The sequence below is a fragment of the Epargyreus clarus genome, unplaced genomic scaffold (assembly GCF_041222505.1).
Source record: "Epargyreus clarus isolate Ecla_fem2 unplaced genomic scaffold, WU_Ecla_fem_2.2 ptg000017l, whole genome shotgun sequence".
In the NCBI taxonomy this organism is placed as follows: domain Eukaryota; kingdom Metazoa; phylum Arthropoda; class Insecta; order Lepidoptera; family Hesperiidae; genus Epargyreus; species Epargyreus clarus.
In genome coordinates, this window is record NW_027332225.1 from 6,562,276 (window position 1) to 6,586,232 (window position 23,957).

The following is a 23,957-nucleotide window of genomic DNA, read 5'->3' on the forward strand; positions in this document are numbered from 1 at the left end:
GCACGTTATTGATGGTTGTAATTTGTTTCATTCTAGTCAATTTGAGGGTAGTATTAAAAAAATCGTGTTGCGGACCGTCGTTCTCGTTTCGTGTCCTACGTGGACCAGCTGTGTTGTCGAGTGTGTCTCGTGAAGTGTATGGAAACTACTCTTCAGCCTACTAGGCTTGATGTAAGTGAGCTATAATAAACAGCATATCAAATTGTTCCCACACTAACAGGACCGTTATTAATAGTTGTACTAATTTGTTTATTTCTTGTCGGCTTGTGGGTAGAACTAAAAATTTCACCAAAATTGTCAGTCATCGTTGCGCGTTAGGCGAGTTTATACAGTCGTTTTGTATGCCCTCTCGCCCTTGTCCTATGTGGACTAGCCGTGTTACCGCGAGTGCATTGTGAAGTGTTAAGTGAAGTGGGAACTACTCTGCAGCTCACTAGGCTTGGTCTTCACCAGACCGTACCTGCTTCGTTGAGCAACGTGAAAACGCTGGCGTACCACGCCTGATACGATTCCCGTCTGCAGCTCGTCTTGGAAGGCAAGGTAAGTGATTTTTTACTTATCTGCTGAGACAAAGATTGTGTCATATTTCTTACAATTCCATACATAATAATTATGGTCCTATATCAACGGAGACGGACGTTTCGGACGGCTTGCGAGGTCTGTCTACCTATGTGTGTACTTACAGCATACACTTTAAAATTAGTTGGACATCGATATTTCTATTATTAGTGCAACGATCATTAAATCGAAAAATATATTGATATCAGATTGTGTCTATTTGTCCGATCTATCTGTACAGAATGTATAGACATCATTAGGTACCGCCTTATCTCTGTAACAATACTAAATCATTTTATTCGTCGTTAGATCTATTAGAAATAGTGTATTTTAATTACATAAGTGTACTAAACTGCATGATTAAATATTATGAGTTAAAGAAACTACCCGAAGCCGTACAGCATTATGTATTAAGGATATCGCAAAACTTAGAATATTAAAATGTAAATGACTCCAGTATCGGTTAAGTAGATTTACAGGAACTAGATTGATCGCGATTCAGATCCGTAAAATGTCTCTGAACAGATTTAAGTAAGAACTTCTATCGTTAGGAACTTTTATGTTTTACGACCACGCCGAGACGACAGTCAGAAGATTTAGCTTGATATATGAGTGTTAGGTGTGGAGGAATAAAGAAAGAGTAGCTACAGTTTGTCGGCCTAATAAATATAAAACTTTTGGTTTAGATTACCTACGTATAAAATGACCCGAATTAAATTGTAGACGCGGTTATGAGCGGTTAATTTTTACTGTGTCAATTATTTAAGTGTCAAGTGTAGGTTATGAAAACTTTTTCTATATCTTTATGTATCTATAGGAACAAATACTTCAATTATAAGTATCTGTAACATTTAAATAACAACATCTTTCTACACATAGCATGCATAAAATAATAAACTGTAGGTATGTAAAATTACGTACTACTTACATATTTATACTAGTGTGTTATATTGACAAGAAATAAAATATTGGCATTATTCTTTCTATTAAAAGTACATACATATATATTTATTATTAAATATTACAAAATTCACACTTAAATTATAATATCTTAGAGTACTTGGTAATTTATTACCTATTTCTTATAGTTATAGTCATAGATAATCTATGGTTATAGTATACTATACTATTTTGAAGGTGGTAGAACCCTTTGTGGTTCGAGTCCGGCGGCACCACCGCCACACCTATTTCTACCTAATAACTGCAGTGTTAGGTGCTGCTGTGTTCCGGTTTGAAGGGTGTGGTAAGGGAGAAAGACTTTTCCGAGGCATTCCAGCTTAGTCCCCAGGGGTAGCGGCGCATCTGTGGCCGACCTCAGGTAGGAATATCTAATCCTATCTGGGGTTTATTACAGATGTCCATGGGCGGCAGTAGCCACTTACCATCAGGTGGACTGCATGCTCGTCTGCTACTCTTATATTATAAAAAAAAATACTAATTAATGCCTTTTACTTCTCTATGACATTAAACGTTATCTAATACCTACTATGCAGTCAATAGTTATTCAGTTCAGCTTCTGTTCTTGTGGTTCATGTGGTCTTGACGAGCCAGTACCATCTCCTAACCTATTTACTATAGAATTGACCATATCAGGTGTAGCTTCTCGTAGGTCATAAGCCCAACCGATCCTCTTGAAGAAGTTTATAAATATTGTACCGAAATTGAACAAGTCAAAATGCTCTGCTGCTTTGTAATCGAAGGGAAACGCATGGTGGTAGTTGTGCCAGCCCTCACCCAGAGTACATGTAGCTACAAATCTGTTCTCTCGTGGTACAATAGTTCTGCAACGTTAAAAAAATATATTTTTTAAATATAAGCCATATGATAGTAATATTATTATGACATGGTATTACGATTTTCTATGCATAATATATTTTAAAATCAATTTGTTATAAAAAAGTACGACAATTTCTTTTTTATTATGGTAAGTCCGAGGTATTCTTATGCTGAAACATCAAACCACACGGTCATTTCCACTTACGGAAATCTGTAACCAATCCCAAATAGGACAAGACTGTTATTGTAGGTTTATTATAGGTTTACTATGCTGTTTTTGTAGACTGACTAAGAAACAAAAAAAAAGAAGTTTAAGGTATGAGTAAGTTACCAAAAACAACATACTGAATTATAACTGCCCAAAGACTGCAAAAAAATGTAAATGTAAAGTTGATGAATTCAAACAACTGGGTGTGAACCGCAGATATAAAATAAATTAAAAAGCTTGTGGATCAGAGATGCCACGAGAACCTGATAAAATAAATAAGCGGACACTGAATTTCTAAGAATAAGGTGTTGTAACACTGACCGATTAATCACAGCTTAAAGTAAGACCTATCTTCGTATACCTATGTTGTCTATGTGTTCTTTTTTTGAATTATTGACAAATAAAAACTTTTTTAGAGAAAATTTACGAATAAATAACTAATACTGCGTAATTTACATGAATTTACATAATAAATAAATAATTATTTCATATAATTTAGGGATATTTTAGCACGGAGACGTGGCAAAACTTTTTTACGCAAGTATTTCAATTCTCAAAACTGGGTACATTTTCTAGTTAGGAGTGAGTAATCTGTACTAATCTATGAGTTACGTGTTTATTGTACATACTTGTTATAAGGTCTGTATCCATACGCATGTGCAAGGCTGTTAACGGTGAGTTCACTGTGGAACATGCCTAGGAAGCGGATGAAGCATTGCCACGCGACCGCACATTTCCAGCTTTCTCCCCATAAGTATATTCCGAGTGTGGTCGGCAAAATGTAGCAGAACAATAGTTTGAAGTATCCAAAATACCTGCAGATTAAAAAAAAACAACGTCTTTATTAAAGGCCTCATATTATAGGTGTCATATCTGTAGGTAAGGCAAAAAAACGTCCTATTATAGGATTTTGGCACCGTTACAACAATAAAAACTTGAAAATGATAAGGTTTTTAGCCATTTTGACTTGCCATCACAACCATCAACAATTGGTTAGGTATAAAATACTCTACTATACTATTTTGGTTAAAAATACTCCATTTCTGAAAACATAGCATTAGGATTCAAAAGAAAATATGACTTAAAATTATCTTCAGAAGTTAGGTTTTAGAATTTTCTTTTGCGTCTTCATTGACACGAAGAACGTTTTTGTCCCTTCAAGCTGTCAATTAATTTGTCGAGCCAGCCGTTAGCAGCTGCATCCAAGTACATTTACTATTATGGAAGTAAAGGGGTTAAGTACTTCCCAGACTATTAATTCTTTTTACTTAGCTCCTAACTTCTTTGAGGCTTTTTTATAATATAGGAGTAGCAGGCGAGCATGCAGTCCACTTGATGATAAGTGGCTACTGCCGCCTGTGGACTTCAATCAATGGCAGATAAGGTTATATTCCTACCTGAGGACCCCTGAGGACTAAGTAGGAATGCCTCGGAAAAGTATGTTTCTCTTTCCACATCCTTCAAAATAACATTGGTGTTATTAGGCAGAAATAGGTGTCGGTGTAGGAGTCGAACCATAAAGAGGTTCTACCACCTTCAAATTATTACATGCAAGTATTTTAAAATAAAATATTGAATAGCTACTTACTTGTTGTAGATCTTTAGTAGTGGATCATCCGTGATATCGCTCATGTCCATTTGTTTACATCGTAACCGCACTTGGTCGTTCTTCTTCAGCATGAGCCAGCCAATGTGTGAGAAGAACAACCCTCGGTTGGCGTTATGTGGGTCTGCATCAGTGTCGCTGTACTTGTGATGCACGCGATGGTCACGTACCCATTGCTCCAGAGTATTCTGTAACATGATTATTAATATTATACTTTTTTAGGCGCGTCAAAAATATTGTGTGCTTTTTAGGGTTCCGTACCCAAAAGGTAAAAACGGAACCCTATTACTAAGATTTCGCTGTCTGTCCGTCTGTCATAGGACTCCTTCTCTGGAACCATAATAGGTAGACACCTGATTTTTTTACAAAGAATGCATAATGACGGCCGCTATAACAACAAATACTAAAATAATAAAAAAGTTGAAAATAAATGGGGGTCGCCATAGAAGAAACCGCTCTATCTCGACGTTTTTAACTTTATCTATTGTACGTTATAGGTAGACAATTCAAATTTTCACAAAGTATTTACTTCAGTGGCTGTTATAATAACAAATACTAAATAAAAAAAATATGAAAATGTGTGGTACGGAACCCTCCATGACTTCGACTCGTACTTGGGCAATTATTTACTATGCGCCGGAAGGTGGACTGCAAGCTCGTTTGTTAGTCCAATCTTACTCGTATAAAAAAGTCAATTCTCATAGTCGGGCCTACGACCCGGGCCATAGGCATTTGCAAATACCTAGGTATACTTATTTAAATAGCGTTTATCGGATATTGCTATCTTTTTTCTAAGTAAGTATGTAGGCAACATTTTAAGTTAGTGTAGATAAAGTGTATTCAAGACAATGTGCATTTATGTTACACAAAATATTTATGAATAAAATTTATATAAAATCTTTATCGATGTATCAAAATTCAAAATATCGTTAGGTACCTGACCAGCACTGGCGAAACACATCAAGAAAAATAGCTTGAGTGGAAGCGTTGCTTTAAAAGATTTGTGGGTCCATAACCGGTGCGCTCCACCGGTGATGCCAAAACCACTTGCGACGTACATTATAAGAGCTGCAACCAAAATATTTCGCTATTACAATTTACGAGTTTCTGCTAAAAGCTCTAATGCCTAATGTCAGCACTTACCAAACACTAATGTTTGCCATTTTACAGGAAAAGCGTAGTAATAACACCAGTACATTCCTATAATGTGATATAGTATTATTGCAATCGCGCTGCTCCATTTTACATCATTTTTGAATCCTAGGCTTTTTTCAAACGTTCGGAATAATTCGCTAACACTAAGTACTTTAGTACTTTTACTATTTTCCATATCTACTGTCATGACCGTTCTATCTGGTGGCTGAAGCGTGTATGTAGAGTTTAAGGCTATTAAATAACTTAAGTGACATCAATAGAGCATTGTGTCGTAAGATGTTTTGTGTCTGCTTTTCAATTACTTGTCCTCCTTTGAAACGACCTAGATGCATTAGCGATCGGAATCAGGGATCGATTCAAGTACCTAGAAGACCGGGTGTCCTAAGTAATTAATACTAATGTGTGATACTGCTTATGGATATTTCCATTTCTATTATTCATAATGACCATAATGTTCTACCTAAGTAAAGATGGTTATTCATGGCAATAAATGAGATACGATTGATGTTATTCTTCAGAACAGAAGTTAAAACGCAGTCGCTGTACGAAAGAAAGTGGTGTCGGGATGGTAACTTCGATATGGTTCACGTCTTCAGAAGTTTCTTTAATAATAAAAGAACAAGAAGTAGTAAGTAGTAGTAACAAGAAGAGTAGAATGCATTTATGGAATGTTTGATTTTTAATAAATAACAAATTCAGAGATTTGTACGTACAAGATAGGTACCTACTGTAGGTTGAAAAAAGAGATCGCATTTTAAGAATTTTTGCGAATTATTTTTTGATAGACAAGGTGTGGAGACATCTTCCAATATCGAGCCTTAAATTATCGAATAATACTGAACCACTTTAATTATTTGTCGTAATAATCGTACCGTCTGAGTTCTAATCAAATTTGGATATTCTGTTCTAGTCATTGTATTCAAAAAGGATTCATTGTTCTTGATCTTTTCACGAGGTTGTAGAATGGTATCTATTTTTATTTTTAATACGATACTGAATTGTTATACTTGTATATTTAGTATTTACGCTTTTAAATAAAAAGTCAAAATAATAAATTATGAATAATAAATAAAAGTTACTCTACCATTCTGTGAAAGGTCAGACAAAATCGGTAGAGCATTTATGTAGAGTAGTTGCTACTGACAATTTATTACAGCTATATAACTTCAAAGACAATATAATATGTGTGTGGAATAATTATGGACACATCTGTTAAAATAAACAAAACATAACACATTTGTGTACAAAAATATATTTTTCCAAAGATGACCTAAGGCATTGTTTTTTCTTTGAACTCATAGCTACATTGTTTAAGGGTGTTTTATATGTGGAGTTTATAAAAACAGCTGGTACGTATGTAATACCGAGCTCGTAAACATGCGTCGTTCTGTTCTCAGGCGTCTGTTTTTATACTCCATCACAGACACACGTGACACTCAACCTTTCTCTGTGTTCCAAATTTGTAACTTAGAGCGTGAATTAATAAGATCTTGTCATAAATAACTAATTTTTTCAAATGCTATAAGTAAGAGAGTTTAAACATGTTAGTAAACAAACGGAGTATAAAAAACGTTAAGTAAAACACGCGATTACCTATTTAACAGATAAAAATGTTGTCTGAAGTAACTCCAGCTCCACATGTTCCATTAACATGAGTTTGTCATATTCAATTTAATCTTAAAGTAATGGTAGATTATAATCTACCAATACTGTGAACCATTATTCACATAAAAAATAAAGATCTAAATACTTTAAAATATAATCTTCTTTGTACTTTTTATAAGCAGTTTCAAGAAAAAAATTGCTTTAAACTATTTATCAATTTAATTATGAATAATGAATTTGTAACTAAATGTTAAAAGTAAAGCAACTAAATAGAAAATATATAACACTAGATGTAATTCTACAGTGTGCTATCAAAAGTTACACCAACTTTTTAATTAACACAATATTAGAAAGACCTTCCCAACCAGTTACTAAATAAGATCTCATAAACATTGTTATTTAAGTTATAGCATATGAAACATAAATTCATATTCAAGTAAAATATAAGTAGATATTTTAAGAACGAAGTTACCTATAGACTAACCCTCTTTAACTAAAAGCACCTACGTACCGTTATTATTTTAGGTCTTAGCACAAATTCCAGGTTAAAAAGTTTTGAGACGAGTGATAAAATTTGCTACTTTGTGTGAACATTTCGTTAATATTTTCTTAGGCTGTTTCTCTGATTTGAATTTAAAGCAACGTGCTTAAGTGTGAGTGAATGTTTTTTGTAGTCTAATTTGTTTATTAATGTGTTTTATGAACGAAAATAAAATGTAATCCAATACAGCAAGTTTTAAAGAAGCAATAATATTAATAGTCACATGCATGTTATCTTAGTAAAAGTCAATACATATAACATTTTAAGGCTTTTCTAAATTTGTATTTGTGGAACGCTAACTCTGTCTTATTAATCCGAAAGTGAATACAAATTCAGTAAAGTTTCAGTAAGTACCTACTTATCTTATAAAGGTACGCACATAATGTAAATGCAATAATACTTGTTCAAAATTTGTGTTTCTTATTGTTTGATTAATTTACTTAACATTAACTTAAATGTAAGTATTTAAGTCAAACACAAAAATAACGCCTTTCACACTTTGCATAATATTGAAGGGCTTCGCTTCTCCGAAATTTAATCAGGAAATATATCATAAACGGAACCTTCTGGAATATGTGTACAGTGTACTGTACACGTGTCACAGGTTCGCAAGCCGACGTAAGTCAAGGGAGGGCAAATGGAGGACCAAGTATTGCATCGTAAAAGGTTTATTACAGGAACAGCTGTTTATTTATTACGTTGACACGAAACAGTATGCATAACCTGCCTATTTACTACCCTGTTTTACCTAATAGAGATTTATTAAGTTTTATAATTAACTTGGGGGCAATTATTGGTGGGTCTAGTAATATTACGTTAGTTATATGTTAACACCTTAATTACAATGATCCTTCGTTAGTAAGTTTAGAAAAAAAATAGCACTTAGATTTTTATGCTTCCAGACAGACAAATGTGCGTTACCTATTAGTTAAAGTTTTAATATGTCCTAAGCATAGATATTATTGTGAGCACTAACAACCGATTATATAGGTGGTCTGTATATAAATGGTTGTTGAATTAAGAGATGATATTTGTTATATTCGAACATTCCGGTAAATCAGTGCATCTATTTTGGAGATGGGAACAATTCGCAATATTGTAGAGACAGGTGATTTTGCTTAAGTTTTAGGGATTCAGTCAAAACAGCAAAACGTACAAGTAACTTAAAATTAACTCAAAATTAATGACAACTTAAAATTAATTTAGGGCTCCCAGAGTTACTTAGTAACGTGGGAAATTACACCGGACTTGTAGGTGAAATTATTAAGGCAATCCAATTATTCATTGAAGTTACGTCTCCAGTCGAATCCAAAAGGAAATGATTGAGCAAAATTTACACGCTTTACATAACTCCTAGAATCTCGTATAACTTGAACATTAAACGGCTATCACCAAATTCCTTATCCTTAAACTGTGGAATGCAACAGTCAAGTGGAAACTCGCTGGCGATTGATAAAGTTTTGATGGATAAAGTTTAAACGCACTGGTTGTCTCGTGGTTGCATATCCGCGTGTGAAACTCAATTGTCGGAGGCGTGAATGTCTAAACTATTCTAATAGCTCAAATACATTCCTCAAGAGAATTATTACATATGTTAACAGTTGTCTTTAAACATAGTTTGATGCTTCGGTTCTCTTGAGTTATTTGCTTTCTATTAAAAGTTTAATTAAACTTACGTCATAATATCATAATACCTATGGAAAAATAATAATATTCTAGATCTAAATTACTCTACGTGTGTATCATAGCATTGGTGATATTACATTGCAAAGTTCTTTCTCTGCCCGTGGTTGTCGTAAGAGGCGGTTGAGGAATTTAAAACCAGAAAATGAACAACAGCATCTCTTTGCAAATTTATTCGTCAACTGTCATTCTATGGATCACAAACACCACAGCAAAACGTGGTGAGTACCTATAGCAAAACCACTCTATCTAATGGGGGCATACGGTCACCAGTGATTTCAAAGGGACTTTAAAATGGTACATACGTAAATAGTAAAACTCCCAATCGAGCTCAAAAAGTATTACTTCTGTAGAAATATAACAAAATTACTACAAAGATTTTCCAACCGATTAGGAGTGAGTACACGTGCTTAATTGATTTAAAACTGTAATAAATTGCCCTATTTATTTTGGAAAATAAAATTGGTGTATAATATGAGAACATTGGGAAAGCAATTATGTGTGGATAATAGACTCGATTAATTGCCCCAAAATTGTTAACAAACACAATTTTATTGTCCATAAATTCGTATTATCGTGAGGGTTAGCGCGTCCTGTAATGTAATGTTTTGTATTAGAATTTATTCTGGCCATAATTCATTGCCAACTGGCCGGCTCTCATGTTTATTATGTAAGTGGGCTCGACTAACGCTCTTGTAACATTTATTGTAGCAAGAATCTTTATTTCCTACTTAGTGCGGTGGGAAGATTGAATACGAATCATACGTTGATTACGATTTTCCTTTTAAGATGAATCTTAATGTTTCGATTCTATCCACATTCCATTTTAATAAAAATAATTTTACCAGTTATTTTAACTGTTAATTGTTCTTTAGTATTGTCATTCTACAAGCACGTTATAAACCATATGGGATTGGTACTTTTTTCTGTTGACGAGGGGAACCTCCAAAAGGTACCCGACGCCGTGGGAGCGACGACGGGTTATGTGGGACTTTTACCGCACTAAAACCCCCCCGGTGACCGTCCTCAGCGCTGCGTAGAGGACTCCGGGATATCCAAAGGAACGCAACCGGAGTCCTCTTGGCGCATTGCCCCATCTGGCTCCGCACAGATGATTATGAAGCTCGCCACTCCGTGTGGAGCATACGACGGTATGAGGCCACACATACTCGTACCATCGTTCTTCCTCCCGAAACCCGAAAGCCTCCTTTTAGTCGCCTCTTACGACAGGCAGGATACCGTAGCCCTATTCTGATCCCGGAACTACAGGGACATACTTATGAATATTCCTATTTAAGTACTATCTACCTACGTCCCCTATTGTTTGTCGCATTTATCGTGATTTAAGTGATCAACAACATTTTAGTAAAATTTGTCATGTTCAGTAATTCCCACTTTAGTCTATATTTACTTTACTACCTATATATTTATGTGGTACAGCCATGTAAAATAAATTTCTAAATGTACAAATACATTTCTAACAAAAAATGTTTTGACTAGAGTACAATCATATTTTTTCATTGTAATAAGCACACACAAATTATAAAAATATCAAGCGAACCGTCCTAATTCTCGATAGTAGCGCTTCAATTTATCACGGGCTCAATTTTGAAGGCAGAAATCTCTTTGCAATGCAAAGACGAGCTGCCATTCAAGTCCTCGATATTAATATTCATTCGAGCCATTATTTCCATGGCATACCTATTAAAATCTCGAGATGAATTTTCTCCCATCCTTATTGAAGGTATGCCTCGAATAAATATTACCGTTAATTCCATTTACAGTTTGCAAGACGCTAATTTTACCGAGTCAGATATAATGAAATTAGTATTTTCATGAATTCTGATTGATCTTAATAATTGGATGGGTGTTTTAGGGTAATTTAGGGCTGAAATCTTTAGGCTAAGTTAATATAAAATACCTACGTTTTACTATAATGTGTTGCCCCAAAGTTGGACAAAAAGTGCCGGTCGAAATAAATGTTTTTTGATATCGATATCGATTTATCAAAAGCAAAGATTACAGAAACAAAGCAGCAAAAATGCAAATTAACAAGTTCATAAAATATGGAACACTTTCATAGTATCAATTATTTAAATTACACAATGAATATTGTTTTTGTAAGGAGATAGTATGTAGCGTGTTATACTTATTTTAAGAAACTAACGAGTTAATGTTAACTCTATTTTTTATAACAAAAGTTAAGCATACGTAGTTGGTATACAGATTGCAGTTCCAATATTCTCTTTCCAATTATATTTAAATGCAGTTTATATGGAATCTTACAACTTTATAATTATGTTAACTTTATATGGAACTATAGTTGAAGGAGCCAGTAACATTGCTAACCATACCTACGCCACATAATTAAATGTTGTTCATCAGTACATTACTTAATTCAAACTTAACACATTGGTATATTTACGCGGAGCTCTGGCAGCTGGCCAAGCAGCGAAGTAACTTCACTAAGATCCGCTCTTCTCGTCTAAGCATTTTTAGTAAAACATTCCTGGGTGCTCGGAGGAAGTGGCGAAGCGCGGACAAACTTGACATTTTGCTCCCGTATATGTCAGCCCGATTCTGATTGAATTCACAATTGAGTTTTACATTATTTTTTTATGTAACTGAAGAAAAAGAGTCAGTAGCAATAGCGTTTCGACTTCGAAGACACTATCGGCACACTTGTTTTCTCATAACAATATTTCAAGTGCGAATGTGCGTTGATTTGAAGTGCAAGGTCTGTAGAGACATTTACTCGAATGCCTTATTATTTAGTACCCGTGGGTGGCAAGGCATCTGACTTTAGATGTCGATGTGCAATCATACATATTTTATTTTGGAAAACATTACTTCCACGAGCAGCACTAAGTACTTACAATCAGATAAACTTTATAACTACAAATTCATGAAAATATAAAAGTACATAAGGGCTCCAACAAATGTAAATAACGAAATGTTATAGTGATTTCGCCACTAAGCTATCACAGTGACGTACAGCATATTTATTTTGAATAAATCTTCATAATATACTTTTAATACTTTCCAGTTTTATTAGTATTTTAGTTTAACATTTCTTATATGTATAAACACCTATACTTATAGCTTTTTATTAGAGTGTTACCAATTACAGAAATTATAATTATAGCTGCAATTTAGTAGAAATATGCAACATTTTGTGCACACTGCCATATTTGCAGTTATACTCGTACTAATGAAATATTTCACGCATGAATGAGTAGAATCTAAATATTACGAGCTAAATTTACAGTTGATTACACTCAACAAAACATACTAACTTAAATAATAACGTAAATAAGCAACTGACTAAATATTTATATAATTTACTAGCTAACCCAGAAAATGTTGAGTTGCCATATAAACAAAAAATTGTTAAGGGTGAACACTTAGGGGTATGGAAAATAGATAGTAGCCGATTCTCAGACCAACTGAATATGCATATAAAAATTTGGTGAAAATCGGTAAAGCCGTTTTGGAGGAGCACGATAACTTACATTGTTACACGAAAATTTTATATATAAGATTACGAAAAATGTATAAAAGTCATTCTCTTCTTGCCCATAGATATCCGTAATTACCTTCATATAGAACTGCGGTGCTACCTGAAGCAGATCACAGATCAGTTGTCAGTTGCTACTCTTGCGGACTTACATGGTCGCCTCATATGTAAATGCAAGAACTGATCCACGTTTGAAATAGGTGTGACGGAATTACCTCCCCGATCGAACCACCAACAGGCATCCAAAAGGCATCCAACATCAGATTATGTTTGTTTAGTTTTATGGTATGATTTTTTGGCAAGGGGCACTTCATTTTTGTTTTATAGTAGTTCTCTGTTTAGTTTGAAAGTCACGTAGAACATTTACATACTTGCCCGAGACGAAGTAACTAATTACTCATAATATTTTGTCCATTATGTTTACATAGACACATCGCAATTCATTGGGGATGCTTATCAAAGAGAGTTTATGGCAGTTTCCCTTAGAGATTCACATTATGACGTCACATCAAATTTACGCGAGAACGTTGCAAACGAGCGTAAATGCAATATAGCGGTCTTGCTATATTTATGAGCTATACATTGCCACTTAAAATATTGTTATAAGATGTCATAAAATGTTAACTTAATGTCTTGAGAATAGTGAAGTGTTACTTTGTGTTGAAAATGTCTATGTAGACAATGATATTGCAAGAAGAATGATATGTTCATGATTTTTATGAATCTACAACAGTGAGCCTTATGATCTGCGAATAAAATAATAACTGATTATTGTTCGAATATTACCATTTAGTATCATTAAAAGATTAATGATTAAATATATAAGCACATATTTTTATCGCGAAGAAGCTGAGGGGACCTCTGCTCTATATAGAGTTAGTTACAGCTGTCTACGGTCGGCAGTGACCACTTACCATTAAGGCGACGAACATGCAGTTCGCTTGCTCCTTCATTAAAAAAAACTCAGCTGTGCTATAACTTCATTACATTCAATTCAAAATCTATAACCAATTTTCAAATCATGATAGCGAACAAAAATATTGTTAGAACAGAATCGAAGCAAACCGGCGCGAATATTGCCATTTCGCTGTTGACGAAGCTGTTTCCGTTCGGACGAATAAATTTCGCGTCATGTGGTACGGTCACTGACAAGCGGGTGCTGTTGACAGTCAATGTTAGATGACCTCGTGCATCGACCGCTTGTTCGATGTTGTTTGTATTTTAGTACTATTCTGTGTAACTGAATATATGTTGTATCTTTGGTCATTATCGATTTCGTAAATTTCACGAAGCAATATTTACATACGTAGATAGGTAAAGGTAAACAATTTAAACATAGTTTTGTAAACTATTAATTGCGACCTTCATTTATCTTTAAGATTTTTCATTTTTAGTGTTTGTTATATTATAATATTTTTAGTATACGGCCACCAGTATACATACATCATCATCATCATCCTCATCAACCTATTACTGTCACACTGCTGGGCACGGGTCTCTTCTCAGAATGAGAAGGATTAGGCCATAGTCCACCGCGCTGGCCAAGTGCGCGTATTGGTAGACTTCACATACCTTTGAGATTTTTTTTTATAAATCTCACAGGTATGCAGGTTTCCTCACGATGTTTTTCTTCACCGTTTAAGCAAGTGATAATTAATTTCTAATACGCACATAATTTTGAAAATCCTGGGATTTGAACCTCGGACCACTCGATCGAGAGGCAGAGTTTCTCTTAACCACTAGTCTATCACTGCTGTATATATACATATAATCTGAAAATTTGAAGTGTCCCTGTGACAGACGAACAAAAAGGCAGGCTAATTGAATAGAACTGGATTGAATAGCTCGTTAGAATATAGATCTAATCTAAAAAATATTTTTTGTACTTCACTAAGTATTAAGTAGAGAACTTCACTAAGTATTAAGTTAGAAAAAAATATATATGTTTCACTTTTTAATATATGTTTTACTAATGTATGGTTTATTTTATGCATACCCTGAATACTACTAGTAACAATATTGACAACTAAAAGTTAACATTAATGAATGCCCCGCTTTCACCATAAGAAAGAACATTCCCTAAAATTATAATCTCGACCCCGATTCTCGACTGCACAATAGCCTGTTTTAAAGGCTTTAATGATTACATCTAAGTGTACGTTAATTGTTTTTCTCTGCTTTAAAATGCTGTAACATGTTAAGACATAAATACCAGAATTTTTATTTTTAGCTACAAAATGAAATTTAAGTCGAGTACTGATACAATGTGTTGTAGTTTGTCGAGATTATCATCATTTACTCGTACGTCAATAATCATAAAATAAAAATATTTAATGCGCTGTGCCGCTTTTAAATACTTTCTTTCTAAATGCAACCGGTCCAAAATCAAGGATTATTAAAAAAAATACCATTTATTTAAAACTCATGCCTCACATTTTTACTTACATAAGTAGCCACAAGATTTAAGGGTTCTTTGACATTCTTTCTGATTCTTCCTTTGAACGAATTTTTCGATTATGAACGAAACGAGATACTCTTTACGTTACTTTAATTTAAATGTCACCAGCAGTTCACGACGAGAACGTTATATTTTAATGAATATGTTAGGTAAAGGATTATTCTCTTTGTATATAGTATAAAAATAAATCTACTAATGAAATACGAGTAAATCAAAGAGATTGTAAATTTATTTCGAAAACGCAATAGAGCTTAATATTTTATTAAATGTGGTAAGGGACTTAAAAATTGAATCCCGGTACCTACAAGCTGAAGCAAATCAAAATGATACCATCAAAGGACTGTCTGAAATGAAAGACAGATAGGTATTATAATAATAGATGTCATCTGATTTGTTATTCATTGAGGATTTGGGTCGTACAAGAACCTCGAGGACAACGGCACAAGGGACTAGATGTATCTTTATTTACTGTGCTTTAAAATAAATGAACTGGTTTTCTCTCGTTTTACATTTTATAGTATGCTCAATTGTATTGTACTGTTACACCCATATTCATATCAATTATTACAATTAATGTATTTTATAGTAAAAATATTTTTCAAAATATCAGTGTTTAAATGACAAATAAATATTATTATCCGTTTCATTGTGTTCATCATCATTACATATATATTTTTGCGATATCTATTTCGTATGTATCATGGTTTTCAACATTCATTCATAAGTATACCACAGCCCTGAACCTAGCATTAATCAAACATTTTACATTAGATATTATAACAAAATAAAATGTATGTGCTAGATCGCAGACGAACTTCTTTTTAATCTTATCAATGCGTGTAAGATAAAAAATCCAAGTTTTTCAAACCGGCTTGGGAGTAGTTTCTCTGTGTTTATCAAGTCATTGTCTTTGTGGCTTCTACGTTTTGATTTAGCCACTGAAGGTCTAAAATTCTTTGCATTAATGTCGGTTATACATCGCTGATTTTGTTAGGCGGACGTGTTTCAATTTCGTAAATCTAGAGAAATGGAAGACGAATTTTTGCGAAGACTCGACTAACATAACTTAGGGAGGCTGTTTATTGGTAGCTACTGTGTTGTCTTGATAAGAAAACGTTATGGCTATAGCTGACGGCTTTCCCTCCGGCTTTCCTGCGTAACAACATGGCGGGAGGGTAGCGTTTTTCTCTCGAGTCACTTTTAATCTACGCTCTCTACTTTATTGCGACAGATACCACCTCAGGTTTGTATGTCATTATGCGAAAAATGTTTTCGTGGCGCAAACTCCCCACCGACATGATTTATTATTCTGCCGCATATTTTGTAATAAGAACTAGGTGAAAATTTTTATATATTACCTGCGAAACCGACGTCGTGGGCTTTCGGATATTGGTATTTGTTGGCCTTATCATTCGAGCTTAGCTTTGAACTTTAATAAGAATAGCAATGACCTTATATTTTATATCAGACTTAACACAAATTGAAGATCAAACTTGTTGCTAAAAATTTTGCTTTTAACAAGATATTTTATCAAAAAAATAACAATGGCTATTAAAAGATTGCACAGCCCTGAATTTGAAAGCTATGTTGAAAAAGATGTTGTTATTTTGTAGTTCCATCTTAGTACGTATTTTAATTAGATTACGAAAACTGGTGTAGTTTCTTAAAGAAGTTAGTTTGTTAACAACAGTCAGTAGGTCTTGGTCCACGCGTAAATCAGCCTGAATAACGTGGCTCCATTGTGAATGGTTCAGTGCTAAAGTGCACTTTGCCGAATTGCCTGGAACCCTTAACGACTTGCGCCTTTAAATCAATATGTCTTACGAAATAAATAGTTCCTTATCTCGGTCATTGTTCTCTTAATAATGTAAGTAATCTGCACGTCCTCACATAATATATATCACAATGTTGCTTGTTAGCTTTTGACGACGTAACAAAATTTGGAAAAAAACAAGTTATGATCAATACTCGGCTAATTTCATGATAGTTCAGATTTTTTTCTCTATTGTTTGCCAACCGATATGCGTTTTTATTTGTTGGGGAATTATTGACGAGCTTAAGGGCTCTTTGCGTTAGGGCACACTAGCGTTTTTTCAGCACATTTAAAGTAAACATTTAAGGATTGTTTATTGATGACAATCGATAAACAATATTAAATTTTTAATAATGCTTCTGGTCAAGTTACGGAATTTTATGTGTCAATCTATTATGGTTTAAGAGATAGAGCCCTGGGGGGTTACTACCATGTCTTAAAACAATATTATTTTAATCATACTTTTACTTTTTTTGCAGGAAATTTAACTTTTTAAGCAAAATATGACAATTTCAGTTGGTTTTATACAATGGATAAGCGAAAAAATAATAAGGGTTTAAGTTTGTTCAACTGTGTGTGACGGAATATTTTACTGTTTTCAGGAGGAAATAAAACTTTCTTGAAACTATGATGGTTTTTAAAAGATGGTGGTAGGCCCTCTGTCGTAGATGGACAGGCGCACAAGCAGTGAAGACTTAGTAATAGGGTTCTGTATTTCCCTTTGCGTACGGAATCCTAAAAATAAATTAAAATCGTAAATTGGAATAAAATAGAACAGTTTTAAGTTACGAAGAGTATGAAAAAGATTTGTTTAAATTATTCGTGGCTTGCTAATACAGAGAAGTACCCATATGTGTTTTGAATAAATAAGTATCAATTTAAAATTTCGTAAACAGATAAATTGTTCGCTTTAAAACTCGATCTTTAGTGTTAGTACTCGTATTTTTTAGTGTTATAAACAATTTAGTTGTAGTGGTCTCGAGATTCTCACGATGCCTCTGAACGACTAAATCAGACTTCATTATACGGCTTCGTTTCAAATTCTGCTTACCGAAGTGCACTTTACCCAAATTGCTTTAAAACTTTTATATGACTTGTTTTAAAAGAGTAATAGGTGAGTTAAATAGAGATCTTTATGCCGTAGCTTTTAAATAAGTTTGGAATTTGTGAAAATTCGTTACAGGTTATGGTACTTTTACCATACAAAACAAATATTTTGTTGTCTTACATTTAATAATATATGTGACAGACTTGGTAGTCTTGTATTAAGAACTTTTACCTCTCATTCTGGGATTACATTCAAGGTACGTTTCTATGATTATTTGATGTTAGAAACATGATAAGAAATTAATAATCACATGCTTTAATGGTGAACGAAACCTGCTTTTATCAAAGATCTGTAAAATAATTATAGTTTAAAAACTAAAAGCCACGCTAAAATCGCACAAGGAAAATCGTTAATCCTGATTCCTTATGAGGAGAATGGGATAAAATTGTTAAAATCGTGTATTGTCATCGGTTCTTGATAATTGTTCAAAATTTTAAATTAATCTGACCGTACAAAGTGGGTAAAAATCGAGTTCAAAGATTCCGTTACATACATACATACATACATACATACATACATGCATACATACATACATACATACATACATACATACATACATACATACATACTTAGATACAACCCAAGCTAATAAAAGCGTGGTAAAAATCAAAGGCAAAGAGTGTGAACTATCCAACTATCCAACTCCAAATCCGCATTTGACCAGCGTGGTAGACTATGACCCAATCCTTCTTATTCTGCGAGTCAGGCCCAATATATCCGTAACTGTACCTTTGTAAATGTAAATGTATGGATATGAGTACATATTATGTAACAAAGGCGAATCAGTGAGTGCAATGTTGCTCCGAGGACAAAATATCATGCATTATGTATCACTGCCGCTGGTGCATTAGCGTTTATCAACAGACGACAAAGTTAGGCTTGATTAATAGTTGTGTAACTAACAAAGTTGTTTCAAATAATACAAGTCGGTTTGTTTAGTTATATTGCCTGTTATCTTACAAATTTAAAGAGGATATGTGAAAGTTTAAACAACGCTAACATTGATGTCTAGTTAATGAATATAAAACGATTGCACAATTATTTACCTTAACCTTAATATCTACAATAACATTAATCAAATTCTTGCAAAATTTACTTTAAGTCCTTTTTGGGTGCGGATTTGTCATTTGTAGGTATTTTATATCACACCTTTAGGATTGCGTATGCGATGCGTATTAAAAATGTATATGCAATGTAGATTATGTTTTAATGTTGCAGAAGGATGATTAGTATTTCGAGTGTTTATATATATGCCTTTATGTTCCAGTTTCTGTAATATGTAGATATGCACTTATGTCTAAAATTTAGACCATAAACCATTTAGACTTTAAATGTTTTGAGGCATCGTTAAATTTGTCTCAAGCTCAATAGAATATTTTATATGCTAACTTCATCACAATATTTTTAATTTTAGACTAAAATTATCGCGGAATTGAGACATTTTATTATGTAACGGGTACTCACGATATGCGTTTTTTTAATTGCAATAATATTTTTAATTGCAAGTACCTAAACTTTTTGACCACGTGACGACTGTTAATTTTTTTTTCAGTTTTGTGTCACAAAAGTGTGAGTATAAGTCACACTTTTTATATTTTGTTAAAATTTTATTGTATAATTAGAATTTTATTGTATTATTTCATTGTATTATTTAAATGTGACTCTTCAATTCTAACCATATGTGGATACACTTAAATGTTCACATATATCTAAGTCTGATTAATTGTTACGGCAATCGAAATGTTACATGCATTGTAGCGAGCATGAATTATGGAATGAGGCTAGCTATTGTTCGTGGTTCCGTTTCTGTTGTCTACTATTCTATATTTCGGCTTACACCACTGTATAATTATACAAATTGCATCTTTGTTTGGGTAAAACTAGTACTAGTTAACTGTAGAAGTCTGGAAGATTAATTTCATTAAGTCCCAAGGGAAATTCCGATATTATGCTTATAATTGCTGATCTCTTACCAATGTATGATGTTAATTAGGATTGCTATCATATTAAGAGTTGGTTTTATGGTGCGAAATAAGCTTCATCAACTAATTTATTTTTATTTTCATATTTTACTCATAACTCTGTCTACTTTAAATAACGTACAGAATACTACATGGTTACATAGATTAGTATTATGTCTCACTATATAATAGATACTATATTATCAAAGTTCTGCTAAATTCCAGCTTAGAATTGGGACGTACATATGTGCGATGAATTATGGAATCTTTTCGTCCAAAGCGTTTGTTCTTGAACTAGTGATATATTGACGGCAGAAATGCTTTCTGGCTGAATTTCAAACTTGCTGTGCTAAGTTTGGAACCCGCATGAGCACTCTAAAGATGATGCATATGCCAATAATACTTTAAAAATTCTCAGGGGCTTACAGAGCCGTTATACCGATGAAAACTTTGTATGCAAAGATGTCTGCATCTTCTTTACTTTTAAGAAAAATGAGCGAAACAGAGCTATCTCCGCTGGTATCGATAGTTGTCCCAATTTTACGATGCTTTGAACATCATAGTCTGCATAGATATTGGTGTGACATGATTTTAATATTTTAAGTGAAGTATTTTCTAACATTAAAACTATTTTAAATATGAATAGAATGTTTGTATTTAAAACTCACAAATTTCGTAATTTGTCTATGAACTCGACTACGTAATCGTCTTATGAAAGATATTCTATTCTTGAGTTATTTTTTCATATGAAGTAGGTATATGATATTTTGAAGTATTTTTTGTGGAAATATTAAAGTAAATATGTACCTAATAATTTCAAAACATTGCCGTATATAGTTGCATCGTAGCAAAATTTTGATATTCTTAGCTTTGTTCAATGTTGGTTTCGGAGCAATTCGTGTTGTTAAAGGCCTACGTTAAAGGGTTGCTTCCGGATCTAAGCAATTTGCAGGAAGCAAGCCCCTTTATACATTTTAGTTAACAAGTCGGTTGCCCGTCTTCGAAATATATTTCATTCAGACGATCTTTGGGTAGGAGCGTAGTATGAATAATTTATGGTCATTGACTGAAAAGTGGCGATGATCCCAAACTGCGGGCGCGTTATCGTTCAAGATGCAGTTAAGATAATAAGGATTTTGTTTGAAAAAATTGGAAGTGGATTCGTCTCAGATGTCTACAAATCATCTCAAATGTTTCCTTGGAAGTGTAAAACATTTTGTATTTTAAGTATCGGGGAACAAAGTAAGCTTTGTGTTTATTTAATTTGAGCTTGAGTTCTGTTTTTATTTAACATCCGTGTTGAATAACAGTTTATCTACCGAAAAGTGCAAGTACCTGGTGTAAAAATTCGTTAATGAGGTACTTATTGGAGCGTTCGATGAAACCCCGGCGTGACTTGGCCGAAATCCAATTTAGCTTGGACAAAAGCCAAGTGATCCCTCTCGCTTTTGTCCCGCGAAGAGCTGATTGGAAACGTTCTTCATGCGCCACTATGGAAGCCGAACTCGTATTATGGAGAAATGGAATGTTTGGGATGCTCTTACGTAAACCGCTTTGAAAGGTCACCGAAACCTGAACATTCACAAGATGAAATAGCACAACTCTTCAAAGTACAGTATGCTTTCATCTTTTTACGGTCAGTAGTCCACTGGTGTTGGTATTTGGTAAGAAATATAATGGTCTAAACATGCAGAGACATATACAGTATTTTAATAAGTGTGATAGAAGTTGTTAAATATATTTTATTTTCAATCTTTCCGTAATTACTAAAGCTATAAAATTGCATTTGTTTACTTATGTCATTTCATTTTCATTAATTCAAAAAGTGTATAAATATTACTATGACAAAAGTATAAAAAATACTGCGGCTATAGTAAATTTGTATTAAACCACCAGAAGTTTACTTCGTTAATTTATGTCTATTTACAAATTATTTAAATATTTGAGATTCTGTAAAATTGAAACCAATACGAATTTATTAAATTGTTTAGCGGGTAAACAAGAAAGAAAATATATGCAGCGAGCTATTGGAATATCATTCCAATATTTCATACGTATGGGCGCACAATGTGTTTGCATTCCAGTTGGGAGCAATATGGTAGTGCTTAGAATGTATGTGGAAATTTTATAACAAGTTGAGCCCACGAGTTCGTGTGGAGTTTGGATTTGGTTAGTAGAAATGGATATATTCCTACACTTTCACAAATAACCGTACAGTTTTCTGTGTCGTTTCAGCTGTATATTTCTTCCTTAGGGAGGTCTATATTATGTCCAGGAGTGGACTTGTTGGGCAGGCAGTGATAGCCTAGTGCTTAAGAAACTTGGCCTCTCGATCGAGGGGTCCGAGGTTCAAATCCCAGGCTCGCACCTCTGATTTTTCAAAGTTATGTGTGTATTAGAGATTAATTATCACTTGCTAAACGGTGAAGGAAAACATCGTGAGGAAACCTGCATACCTGAGAGATTCTCAAATGTATGTGATGTCTACCAATACGCACTTGGCCAGCGCGGTGGACTATGGCCTAATTCTTCTCCTTATGAGAGGAGACCCGTGCCCAGCAGTGGGACAGTAATGGGTTGTTGACGATAAATACTATTTTCTATTGAAAAGTATTTCACGCGTACACCAGGTACACATTTAAAAAGTTATTTGAGCACGTTAAGTATTTCGAAGGAATTTTATTTGTAGTTATTAGAATAGCTCTCAAATCCCTTTGAAAAACACTAAAATCCTCGAAAATTTTGGTATGAAGTAGAGAAGCCGCGAAGGAAATGCAATACGCTTGTAAATACTCCGTATTTTTTTTATTACAACCATTTCTTATCAATCCTATATTAAATTTTGAATGAATTGCTTTTTTCAATAAAATTATTCGGTTCAACGCATGTTTTATTAAAAAGCGTTATCTCCATACTTGCATATTTGAATGTCAACAAATAAAACTGAACATTGCCATTACATCTATTTTTAAACAAAGAATCTGAAATAATCAGATTCTTAGTTTAAAAATTGCTTTAATGGCAATGTTCCGTTTTTTGTAAAGTATAAAAAATGTTTTGAAGGATTTTAACATCGGAATGGTTAGGGCGTAATCTCTACATAAAGAGACTATTTAACACATCTAAAATGTTTATCATTTATATCACAAACATGGGATAAGTTTGAATAAATAGTTATATTACCTGCATTAAGGTGGTAGAACCCTTTGAGGTTCGACTCTGGCGGTACCACCGCCACACCTATTTCTACCTAATAACAGCAGTGTTAGGCGTTGCTGTGTTCCGGTTTGAAGGGTGTCGTAAGGGAGACAGACTTTTCCGAGGCGTTCCAGCTTAGTCCTCAGGGGTAGCAGCGCATCTGTGGCCGACCTCAGTTAAGAATATCTCATCTTATCTGGGGTTGATTACAGATAACCATGGGCGGCAGTAGCCACTTACCATCAGGTGGCCTGCATGCTCGTCTGCTACTCCTATATTATAAAAAAATATATACATATATATATCAAAGTTCGAAGCCCAGGTTATTGAAACGCTATTATTCTGCGGTTAGCGCAATGATATGCGGCCGTAAGGCATGGAATGCACCAACTATGCCAGCTTAGCGGAATCTCTTCGCCTGGGGGACAATATTTAGCATAAAAATGTTTTGCACCTTCATAATATACAGCTATTCTCGTTAATGTCTGTATAATCTATAAATATAAATAAAATGTTTCTATAAATAATGATCTTTTGTGAATAGTACTTATCGTTTAGATTTAGTCCACACGTAATTATTGTTGCAAAGTAGGGCATGACGAAATGATAAATGTAATGTGAGATATAAAAGTGAAAAACGCTTTTTATACTCATCCTTTCCATACTCTCTATACAATACCAATTGTAATAAGGAAAATAGATATCGTTCTCGATGGTTTTCAAAATGAAGTGTTAATAAGTTAAATCAAGGTTTACAATAAACAGTTGTA

General features: G+C 33.8%; 1 protein-coding gene and 1 long non-coding RNA gene across 2 annotated transcripts in view; one reads left to right on the plus strand and one right to left on the minus strand.

Moving 5' to 3' along the window:
- Positions 1–449: 449 nt before the first annotated feature.
- LOC140749232 (uncharacterized) overlaps positions 450–23,957 on the plus strand; it is a 467,169-nt gene continuing 443,661 nt past the window's right edge. Inside the window, exon 1 of the long non-coding RNA XR_012103038.1 lies at positions 450–540. This is a non-coding gene — a long non-coding RNA (uncharacterized LOC140749232). The remainder of the gene's footprint in view (positions 541–23,957) is intronic.
- LOC140748987 (acyl-CoA Delta-9 desaturase) lies at positions 1,995–5,502 on the minus strand. Its single transcript, XM_073081985.1, has 5 exons — positions 5,292–5,502; positions 5,086–5,216; positions 4,131–4,336; positions 3,172–3,357; positions 1,995–2,339 (listed from the first exon to the last, which is right to left on the minus strand). The coding sequence occupies exons 1-5, from the start codon at positions 5,488–5,490 to the stop codon at positions 2,063–2,065; spliced, it is 999 nt and encodes a 332-aa protein (XP_072938086.1). The 5' UTR covers positions 5,491–5,502; the 3' UTR covers positions 1,995–2,062.

Bases quoted from the DNA above. Each gene is read 5' to 3' on its own strand.
- LOC140748987 (XM_073081985.1), bottom strand. From the start codon at position 5,490: ATGACAGTAGATATGGAAAATAGTAAAAGTACTAAAGTACTTAGTGTT. The intron at 5,217-5,291 runs GTAAGTGCTGAC...TTTTGGTTGCAG, and splicing joins ATGGCAAACATTAGTGTTTG to CTCTTATAATGTACGTCGCA. The intron at 2,340-3,171 runs GTATGTACAATA...TTAACGTTGCAG, and splicing joins GGATACAGACCTTATAACAA to AACTATTGTACCACGAGAGA.